The following is a 12539-nucleotide window of genomic DNA, read 5'->3' as shown; positions in this document are numbered from 1 at the left end:
TAAAGGAGGTAGTAGTGGTAGTAGGGGGTAGTAGTAGGGGTAGTAGTGGTAGTAGAGGTAGTAGTGAGTAGTAGAGGGGGTAGTAGTGGTAGTAGGGTAGTAGGGGGCAGTAGCAGTAGGGGGCAGTAGGTAGTAGGAGGTAGTAGTGCAGTAGGGTAGCAGTGGTAGTAGGTAAAGTTAGCAAAGTACAGGAAGAAAGAGTAAAAGAAAGAAAAGTAAGAAAGAGAGGAAGAAAGAAAACGAAGAGAGGACAGCAAGAAAGAGAAGAAAGAGTAAAAAGAAAGAGCAAGATATAGAAGAAGAAGAGGGAAGAAAGAGTCAAGAAGAGATAAAAGAAAGAAAGTATAAAAGAAATAACAGTAAGAGAAGAAAGATGCTAGAAAGATAAGAAGAGTAAAAGAAAAGCAAGAAAGAGAAGAAGCAGCAAGGAGAAAGAAAGAAAGTAAGAAAGAGGAAAGGAAAGAAAGGAAAGAGTAAAGAAAGAAGTAAGAAAGAGTAAAGAAAGAAAGGAAGAGCAAAAGAAAAAGGCAGAGGAAAAGAAGAGTAAGAAAGAGGAAGAAAGAAGAAGAGAAAGGAAGAAAGAGCAGAGAGAAAAGAAGAGGATAAGAAAGAGTAGAAGGAAAGAGGAAGAAAGAAAAGAGCAGCAAGGCAGAAAGAGTATGAAAAAGAAGGAAAGAGGGGGAAAGAAAGAATGAAGAGGAAGAAGTTAAGAAGAAAGAAAGAGGTAAAGAAAAGTAAAGGAAAGAGGGAAGAAAGAAAGAAAGAAGAAGAAGAAAGAGAAGAAGAGTAAAGAAAGAGCTAAGAAAGAGGAAGAAGAAAGAAAAAAGAAAGAGAAGAAAGAGTACAGTAGTAAAGAAAGAGTAGCAGAGAAGAAAGGAAAGGAAAGAAAGAGAAAAAGAAAGAAAGCGAGTAAAGAAAGAAAGTAAGAAAGAGGAAGAAAGAAGAGCAAGAGGGGAAGAAAGAGTACAGAGGCAGTAGAAAAGAGAAAGGAAGAAAGTATATAGGAAGAAGAAAGGAGAAAGAGGAGAAAGAAAGTAAGCAGGTAAGAAAGAAAGGCAGAAAAGCAAAGAGTAAGAAAGAGGAGCAGAGCAAGAAAGAGGGCAAGAAAGTACAAGAAGGAAGCAGTAAGAGATGTTGTAAGAGCAAGAGGAAAAATAAAGAGCTAAGGAAAGAAAAAGAAGCATGAAAGAAAAGAGGCTGAAAGCAAGAAAGAGGAAGGAAAGAGTAAGCAGAAAGGAAGAAAGAAAGAGGTTAGAGTTAAGGAAAGAGGAAAGAAAGAAAGCATAAGAGTAAAAGAGAAATAAGAAAGAGGAAAAAGAAAGAGAAGAAAGAGAAAAAAGAGTTAAGAAAGAGAAAAGAAAGAAAGATGAAAGGAAAGAAAGCAGAAGAGGAAGAAAGTAAGGAGAGAAAAGAAAGATAAGGAAGAGAAAAGAAAGAAAGAAAGAAAGAGAGCAGAGAGAAAGAGAAGAAAGAAAGAAGAAAGTAAGAAAGAAAGAGACAAGAAGAGAGAGAAAGAGGAAGAAAGAGGGCAACAGAGGCAAAGAGGAAGAAAGAAAGAAAGAGGAAGAAAGAGTAAGAAAGAAAGAAGAAAGTAAGAAAGAGTAAAAAGAAAGAAGAAGAGGAAAGGAAAGAGTACAAGAAGGAAGAAAGAAAGTAAGAAAGAGTAAAAGAAGAAAGTACAGAGAGCATAAGCAAGAAGAAAGAGTACAGAAAGGAAGATGGATAAGAGATTAAGAAAAGAAGAAGAGGAAGAAAGAAAAGAAAGAGGAAAGAAAGAAAGTGCATAGAGGGAAGATAATGAGGAAGAAAGAGCAGCAGGGGAAGAAAGAAAGAAAGAGAAAGAAAGAAGAAGAGAGGTAAATAGCAGAGTAAGAAAGAGGAAGGAGAGTACAGAGGTAAGTAGCATAAGGAAGAGGGGGTATAAGAAGGAAGAAGAGGAAGAAAGAGTATGATAGAAACAGTATAGAAGGAAGAAGAAAGAGGAAAGAAGAAGAAAGAAAAAAGAAAGTAAGCAGAGGAAGAGCAGTAAGAAAGAGGTTGTTATACAAGAAAGAAAGAAGCAGGAGAAGAAAGTGCACAAGGGAAGAAAGAAAAGAAGAGGAAGCAAGAAAGCAGAAAAAGAAAGAGTAAGAGTAAAAAGGTAATAAGAAAGAGATGCTGAAAGAAGGAAAAAGAAGTAAGAAAAGAAAGATATAAGAGAAGAAGTACAAAGATAAAAGAAAGAAAGTAAGAAAGAAAGAAGAAAGTAAGAAAGAAAGACTAAGAAGAAGAAGAAAGAGTTAAGGAAGAGGAAGAAAGAAAAGAAAAGAAAGAGCTAAGAGTAAAAGAAGAAAGAAGAAAGACAAGAAAGAAAAGAGGAAGAAGAAGTATAAGAGAAGAAGAGAGCATGAGACAAAAGAAAGAAAGTAAAAGTAAGAAGAAGAAAGAGGAAGAAAGAAATAAGAAGAAAGAGTTTTAAGAAACAGGGAAGAAAGAAAGAGAAGTAAGAGCAAGAAAGAAGTATAAGATAAAGAAGAAAGAAAGAGATGTAGCAGCTAAAGTAGGGAGAGTGGGGGAAAAAGAAAGAAAGACAAGAAAGTTAGAGCAAGAAAGAAAAGAAGAAAATATAAAGAAGAAAGCATAAGAGGAAGAAGAAAGTAAGAAAGAGAAGCTGAAAGTAAGAAAGAGGAAGGAAGATAAAGAGGAAGAAGAATGAGAAGAAAGAGAAAGAAGAAAAAGGAAAAGAAAGAGGAAGAAAGAAAGACAAGAGGAAAAAAGAATGAGAAAGAGTATAAAAGGGCTATGAAAGAAGAGGGAAGAAAGAAGAAGAAAGAGAAGAAAGAGAAAAGAAAAGAAGAATAGAGGAAAAAAGAAAGAAGAAGAGGAAGAAAGAAGTTAAGAAAGAGAAAGAAAGGAAGAGAGGAAGAAAGAGTAAGCAGAGGAAGAAAAAAGCTAAGAAAGAGATGCGAAGAAGCTACAGTGAGAAAGGAAAGAGCATAAGAAAAGGAAGAAAGAAAAGAAAGAAAGAAAGAGAAGAAAGAAATAAGAAAGAAAAAGGAGTACAGAAAGAAAGAGTTAAGGAAAGAGAGGGGGAAGAAGGCAGAGAGAAAGTAGGTATTAAGTATGAGGGGAAGAAAGAAAGAAAGAGGAAGCAAGAAGAAGAGTAGGGAAGAAGAAGTAAGAAGAGATGCAAAAAGAGGGAAGAAGAAGTAAGAATGAGATAAAGTAATAGAAATAGAATATAGTAGATATATAGTAAAAAGAGAAGCGGAAAGAAAAAGAGTAGGGGCAATAGAGGCAGAAAGAAAAGAAGAGAGAAGAAAGAAAGGAGTGGTAGGAGGTAGTAGTGGTAGGGGGCAGTAGTGGTAGTGGTAGTAGTGGCAGTAGTGGCTGTAGTGGTAGTGGTTGTATGAACAGTGACCACCGTGACAATAAGCAGTAATAACGACTAATTCACCCGGACACCTGAACACATGATCACTCCATAACTCCCTGACATGCATGATTGCGTGTGTGAGATCACTAATTTCTGACTTGCTGCACGATTACAGGTGTGATGCTGCCGATTACAGGTGTGTGGAGGAACCTGCATGGCGATTACAGGTGTGAGGAACCCATGGCTGATTACAGGTGTGTGTGGGAGGAGGAGGAACCTGCATGGCTGGTCACAGTGGAGGAGCCTGCAGCAACCGACCACCTGCTTTTTCTCATGACAGGCTCTTCCCTTGCACATGGCACCAATCAATAGGATCACCTGAATCACAGCACCCCAGGTTATTTTGCTTGATCAATACACAACCTAACCCAACACTAAACCCAACCAACCTAACCTACACTAAACCCAACTCAACCCAACTAACCCAGTGGTTGTAAGGCAGCAAAGTAACACAGGATCGAGAGATAATCCTTAAAGTTCAATACGAAGGACTGAGTCATTCCAATCCCTTTGAGAAAGTCCTCGTGACGCTGTACTGTACAGTATACCTCAGGAGGCAGTAAGGTGTTCGTCTCACCCGGTGTCTCCACTTACTCCCACACAACCATTAGTCCAGATAGATCACACTTAACCTCACCTAACCCAACCTAACCTAACCAAATCTAACCAAACCAAATATAACCTAAAACTAACATAACCTAACCTAAACCAAATCTAACCGAACAAAATATAAACTAACCTAACCTAACCTAACCAAATCTAACCGAACTAAATATAACCCAAAACTAATACAAATCTAACCTACAAACCATTAGTCCAGATGAACACGACTACTAACCAAATCATCCTAATCAACCCTAACTCTAACTTAACCAACCTAACCTAACCCAACATCCCAGGTAACGTTAAGGTGTCAGCTGTAAGTAAAATAAAGCCGGGGAGGGGGTGCTAAAATTCAGGTGCTCCCCTAATATAAGACAATAATCAAAACAATATAGTATTATAGTTCAATAATTCATATACCGTAATGATATCACCTTAGAGAGTTAATTAAGTAAAAGAGGACTGATAAAATTCGGTGTTAAAAGTAAGAATTGATCGTAGTAATATGGAAAGGGTGATAATTATGCTAACAGCTGCGTACGGCGTATGTTAAAATACCAGGTACAAGTATACAGTCTGCCAGGTGACGATGTTAAATTAACGTGTCGGGAAAGCTGAGACAGGTAAGTGCTAATTAATGTAGATGTTTTAACTTAATCATGTTTTGGTATATGATGTTAATTTAACCTGCTAAAACATCTAAATATTTGGCAGAAAGTTTTATGTTAATTTCGTTACAAGAACTACAAAGAGAGTGTTGTTGTTGTTGTTGTTGTTGTTGCTGCTGGGTGTGTGTGTGTGTGTGCTGGTGTTGGTGTTGGTGTTGGTGTTGGTGTTGTTGTTGTTGTTGTTGTTGTTGTTGTTAGTGGTGGTGGTGGTGGTGGTGGTGGTGGTGGTGTGTGTCTGTTGCTGTTGCATGTTTACTCTCATTTTCTCCTCCTCCTCCACCTTTTTCTTCTTCTTTTTATCTTATCTTATTACGACCTATTAACACCACAATAACACACCATTAATAAACCACACCACTATCATCTATTAACACCACAATAACACACCATTATTATCCACAACAACACACCATATCATCTATTAACAACAATAACACACCATTATCATCTACATCAATAACAACACAATCCATTATCGTCTATTAACACCACAATAACACACCATTATCATCTATTAAAAATACACATACACCATTTCACAATAAAACACCATATCATCTATACACAATAACACACCATTAATATCTTAATAACATCATTATAATACAATAAATCACAATAACACACCATTATTCATCACAAACACCACAACACACCATTATCATCTATTATACTCATCATAACCACAATAACATAATTACACACAAAACACAACACCACAACAACCATTATCATCTATTAACACCACAATAACACACCATTATCATCTATTAACACCACAATAACACACCATTATCATCTATTAAACCAAAACACACCACCAAACACCACAATAACACACAATATACATCACAACACCACAATAACAAACCATTATCATCTACTATCATCTATTAACACCACAACAACACACCATTATCATCTCAACACACCATTATCTATAACACCATAAAACACCATTATCATCTATTAACACCACAATAACACACCATTATCATCTATTAACACCAATAACAATAACCATTATCATCTATGAACACCACAATAACACCAACCAAACACCACAATAACACCATTATCATCTATTAACACCAATAACACACCATTATCATCTACGAACACCACAATAACACACCATTATCATCTATTAACACCACAATAACACACCATTATCATCTACACACCACAATAACACACCATTATCATCTATTAACACCACACAACACACCATTATCATCTATAAAACACCCAATAACACACCATTATCATCATTAACAATCACAATAACACCATCTATAACCACAAAATTATCATCTATGAACACCACCAACACACCATTATCATCTATTAACACCACAATAACACACCATTATCATCTATGAACACCACAATAACACACCATTATCATCTATTAAACACCACAATAACACCACCATTATCATCTATTAACACCACAATAACACACCATTATCATCTATTAACACCCACACCATTATCATCTATGAACACCATAACACACCATTAATTCATTATCACCACAATATCACACACACACACCATTATCATCTATTAACACCACAATAACACACCATTATCATCTATGAACACCACAATAACACACCATTATCATCTATTAACACCACAATAACACACCATTATCATCTATTAACACCACAACACACCATTATCATCTATGAACACCACACACACCATTATCATCTATTAACACCACAATAACACACCATTATCATCTATAACACCACATCATCTATTAACACCACAATAACACACCATTATCATCTATGAACACCACAACACACCATTATCATCTATTAACACCACAATAACACACCATTATCATCTATTAACACCACAATAACACAACCATTATCATCTATTAACACCACAATAACACACCATTATCATCTATGAACACCACAATAACACAATTAATATCACCACAATAAAACCACAATAACACACCATTATCATCTATTAACACCACAATAACACACCATTATCATCTATGAACACCACAATAACACACCATTATCATCTATTAACACCACAATAACACACCATTATCATCTATTAACACCACAATAACACACCATTATCATCTATAACACCACAATAACACACCATTATCATCTATATATTAACACCACAATAACACACCATTATCATCTATAAACACCACAATAACACACCATTACTATCAACACCACAATAACACACCATTATCATCTATTAACACCACAACACACCATTATCATCTATTAACACCACAATAACACAATATCTAAACACCACAATAACACACCATTATCATCTATGAACACCACAATAACACACCATTATCATCTATGAACACCCATAATAAACACCATTATCATCTATTAACACCACAATAACACACATCTATTAAACACCACAATAACACACCATTAATCATCCATAACACCACAATAACACACCATTATCATCTAATAATAAACCACAATAACACACCATTATCATCTATGAACACCACAATAACACACCATTATCATCTATTAACACCACAATAACACACCATTATCATCTATTAACACCACAATAACACACCATTATCATCTATTAACACCACAATAACACACCATTATCATCTAAAACCACAATAACACACCATTATCATCATATTAACACCACACAACACACCATTATCATCTATTAACACCACAATAACACACCATTACCATCTATGAACACCACAATAACACACCATTATCATCTATTAACACCACAATAACACACCATTATCAATTTATGAACACCACAATAACACACCATCTATTAACACCACAATAACACACCATTATCATCTATTAACACCACAATAACACACCATTATCATCTATTAACACCACAATAACAACCATTATCATCTATTAACACCACAATAACACACCATTATCATCTATTAACACCACAATAACACACCATTATCATCTATTAACACCACAATAACACACCATTATCATCTATAACACCACAACAACACACCATTATCATCTATTAACACCACAATAACACACCATTATCATCTATTAACACCACAATAACACACCATTATCATCTATTAACACCACAATAACACACCATTATCATCTATTAACACCACAATAACACACCATTATCATCTATTAACACCACAATAACACACCATTATCGTCTATTAACACCACAATAACACACCATTATCATCTACAACACCACAATAACACACCATTATCATCTATTAACACCACAATAACACACCATTATCATCTATTAACACCACAATAACACACCATTATCATCTATAAATCACCACAATAACACACCATTATCATCTATTAACACCACAACACCATTATCATCTATGAACACCACAATAACACACATATCATCTATTAACACCACAATAACACACCATTATCATCTAAACACCACAATAACACACCATTATCATCTATTAACACCACAATAACACACCATTATCATCTATGAACACCACAATAACACACCATTATCATCTATTAACACCACAATAACACACCATTATCATCTACAACACCACAAACACACCATTATCATCTATTAACACCACACACACCATTATCATCTATTAACACCACAACACCACCATTATCATCTATTAACACCACAATAACACACCACATTATCATCTATTAACACCAAATAACACACCATTATCATCTATTAACACCACAATAACACACACCATTATCATCTATTAACACCACAATAACACACCATTATCATCTATTAACACCACAATAACACACCATTATCATCTATTAACACCACAATAACACACCATTATCATCTATTAACACCACAATAACACACCATTATCATCTATTAACACCACAATAACACCCATTATCATCTATTAACACCACAATAACACACCATTATCGTCTATTAACACCACAATAACACACCATTATCATCTATAAACACCACAATAACACACCATTATCATCTATTAACACCACAATAACACACCATTATCATCTGAACACCTATATTTCACCATTAAAGTATTAGCATGGCGACCAGTGCAGCGTATGTAGTACCAGAGGTTGGTTGACCTACTGAGCTGCCTGCCTACCTGACTGTCTCCTCCCTGCTAGCCTGGTTCTCTCCCTGGATCTCCTCCCCTGGCAGCCTGGTTCTCTCTCCCTGGACTGTCTCCCTCCCTGCTAGCCTGGTTCCTCTCCCCTGGACTGTCTCCCTCCTGCTAGCCTGGTTCTCTCCCTGGACTGCTCCCTCCCTCCCAGCCTGGTTCTCTCCTGGACTGTCTCCTCCCTGCCACCTTGTTCTCTCCTGGACTGTCTCCTCCTGCCAGCCTGGTTCTCTCCTGGACTGTCTCCTCCCTGCTAGCCTGGTTCTCTCCTGGACTGTCTCCTCTCCCTGCCAGCCTGGTTTCTCTCCCTGGACTGTCTCCCTCCCTGCTAGCCTGGTTCTCTCCTGGACCGTCTCCTCCCTGCCTGCCTGACTCCTTCTTCCTGCCTGCCCCCTCCTGACTGCCTCCTCCCTGCCTGCCCCCTCCTGACTGCCTCCTTCCTGACTGCCTCCTTCCCAGCCTGCCCCATCCCTCCCCGACTGCCTCCTCCTGCCTGCCTCCTGCCTGCCTCCTCCCTGCCTGCCCCTCCTGCCTGCTGCTCGACCTCATGGCCCACAGGTGAGAAACACGCAGGAACCATCAGGTATTCGGATTCAGTAGCTGAGGCAAATGTTTCTAATATTGCTGACGCTGATTGGCCGATGGGTGACTTGAGGACAAAGACGATTGGTTTAGGGTTCGAGAAGGAAAGATTAGACAAATATTGACGGATAAATAAAGAAAAGAAGTAAAATAAGAGAGAAAAACAAAGAGAACTTTCTATAAGCCTCCAGAACCAAACACTAAGACAATCCGGTTCACTAGACAAGAGATTGAGCTAGGGAGGGTTGTTTGCGGTTATAAGGAGAGAACCACTGAGAGACCGCAGGAGACCGCAGGAGACCGCAGGAGACCGCAGAGAAATACAAAAACAGGTTAATCTTCCAGTGTACTGTATATTAATCATCATATTTTCTGGTTCTTCTCCTTCTCTTTTATTTTGTCTGAGAACACCATGGGAAGTAGAAAGGGAAGAGGAGGAAGAAGAGAGAACAAGAGGCAAGAATAAGAAGAGGGAGGAAGAGAGAATAAGAGGCGAAAGAATAAGAGGAGGAAGAGAGAATAAAGAGAAGAAAGAGAGAAGAGGAGAAGAAAGAGAGAATGCGAGGAAAGAAATGAGAATAAGAGAAGAGAGAAAGAGAATAAGATAAGAAAGAAAGAGAATAAGAGAAGAGAGAGAATAAGATGGATACAGAAAATGACAATAATGACTTACAGCAATAGACTAAAAATAAAAATAATAAAAATAACAATAGCGGTACAAACACAGCACCACAACAGCACCACAACAGCACACCACAACAGCACCACAACAGCACCACAACAGCACGACAGCAGCACCACAACAGCACGACAACAGCACCACAACAGCACCACAACAGCGACAACAGCACCACAACAGCACCACAACAGCACGACAGCAGCACCACAACAACACGACAACAGCACCACAACAGCACCACAACAGCACGACAACAGCACGACAACAGCACGACAACAGCGACAACAGTACGACAACAGCACGACAACAGTACGACAACAGCACCACAACAGCACCACAACAGCACGACAACAGCGACAACAGCACCACAACAGCACGACAACAGCACGACAACAGCACGACAACAGCACGACAACAACAGCACGACAACAGCACGACAACAGCACCACAACAGCACCACAACAGCACCACAACAGCGACAACAGCACGACAACAGCACGACAACAGCACCACAACAGCACCACAACAGCACTACTAGAACTTCACTGGTTTTTGACAGCAGCGGGCCCCTACCTGACCTGTGTGTGTGTGTGTGTGTGTGTGATGGTTAGTGTCTGTTTAAATGATCGTAATTTCCACCATAAGGAAATTAACACACCTGGCTGGCGTCATTAAGCTTCTGTCTTCATGTAAATTAGCTGTGTATCTGGCCAATATCTCTCCGCCAGGTAGTTCTGTCATGTTACCTGTCCAATATCTGTCCATCAAAAACGATATACTTAATACTGTAATTGGTCTGAGGAATATTACGTTACAGAGATAGATAATGAGACACTAAGTACAGATGAGAGATAATGAGACACTGCGTGCAGAGAGAGAGAGAGAGAGACAGGAACCACCGTCTGATTATCTACCTGAGATTTGTTAATGAGTTCCTCTCGTGTTGAGTTCAGCCTGTGCTCTCTCTCTCTCTCTCCTTCCACCATTACTTTTGCCCAATAATTTTCTTACTTTCTTCCTTCCATCCCTTCTTCTCCCTCCTCCTTCCCCTCTTTCCTTCACCGTCCCCTCCTCCTCACCCTCCCCTCAACCTCCTCACTACCCCCTCCAACCCTCCCTCACCCCTACCCCCTCAGCCTCCCTCACCCTACCTCCTCAACCTCCCTCACCCCTACCCCTCCACCTCCTTCACCCTACCTCCCCTCCAACCCCTCCTCCTCCTCAACAGAGCTATCAGGGGCAGATAGAATACTTAACATCACAATCAACAACGCGTCAAATACCAATTAAGAAATACCAGGTGATGTTGACAGGTGAGAATGGGGGGTCAAGGTCACTAATGTGTGTGTGTGTGTGTGTGTGTGTGTGTGTGTGTGTGTGTGTGTGTGTGTGTGTGTGTGTGTGGCAGAGAGAGATTTAACTCACTTTAAGACTTAATATTTTCTTTCCTATATATAAACTCTATCTCATACATACATACATACATTCATGCATACATACATACATACATAAACACACACACACTGCTTGCATGCATGTGCACACCCAGGGCCTAAAACATTTAACAAAAAATATTAATGGTATAAACGTATCACTTTCTCAAGACTCACACAAACTCTCCATTTTCACTTAAAAAAAGCTGAAACACGAAAACTTGTTTCCCGTCAGCAAAATCGCGACCGCCAGAATGCTTGATTACCACAATCAATCAACCAACCAACCGCAAAGTCGGCCGAACAACAACAACAACAACAACAACAACAGCAACAATAATAATAATAATAGCAAATAATAAATATGTATATTTATATATATATTTATGTATGTATGTATATATGCATGTATATATGTATGTATACCAATTTATGTATGTATGTAAAGAAAACAAAATAAGCCAAGCAGGAGAATTATTACAAAAATACGGTAGCTGACGCTTTCCTCTTGAGAGAATAAGTCAGTGGGTGAGTGAATGAGCCAGTGGGTGAGTGAATGATCAACGGGTAGGAATGAGTCAGTGGTGAGTGAATGAGTCAATGAATAAGTGAATAGCCAGTGGGTGATGAATGAGCCAGTGGGTGAGTAAATAGTCAAATGAATAAGTGAATGAGCCAATGGGTGAGTGAATAAGTCAGTGGAGTGAGTGAAAAGTCAGCCCGGGTGATGAATGAGTCAGTGGTTGAAGAATGAGTCAATGAATAAGTGAAATGAGTCAGTGAGGTGAGTGAATGAGCCAATGGGTGAGTAAATGAGCAACGAATAAGTGAATGAGTCAATGGGTGAGTGATGAGTCAGTGGGTGGTGAATGAGTCAATAAAATAAATGAATGAGCCAGTGGTGAGTGAATAGCCAGATGGGTGATGAATGAGTCAATGGGTGAGTGAATGAGTCAGTGGGTGAGGAATGAGTCAGTGGGTGAGG

General features: G+C 38.6%; 1 protein-coding gene across 1 annotated transcript; it reads left to right on the top strand.

Annotated features, from left to right (window-relative positions):
• Positions 1–1182: 1182 nt before the first annotated feature.
• Positions 1183–10018, top strand: LOC121875435 (mediator of RNA polymerase II transcription subunit 2-like). The gene is given in 3 exon segments (XM_042379992.1): positions 1183–1224; positions 2338–2385; positions 9929–10018. Coding segments are annotated over 3 exon segments (180 nt in total).
• Positions 10019–12539: the final 2521 nt, after the last annotated feature.

Source organism: Homarus americanus, unplaced genomic scaffold (assembly GCF_018991925.1).
Source record: "Homarus americanus isolate GMGI-L3 unplaced genomic scaffold, GMGI_Hamer_2.0 scaffold19528, whole genome shotgun sequence".
NCBI lineage: Eukaryota > Metazoa > Arthropoda > Malacostraca > Decapoda > Nephropidae > Homarus > Homarus americanus.
The sequence above is the reverse complement of the archived record's forward strand: the minus strand, read 5'-3'. Positions and strand labels throughout refer to the sequence as shown.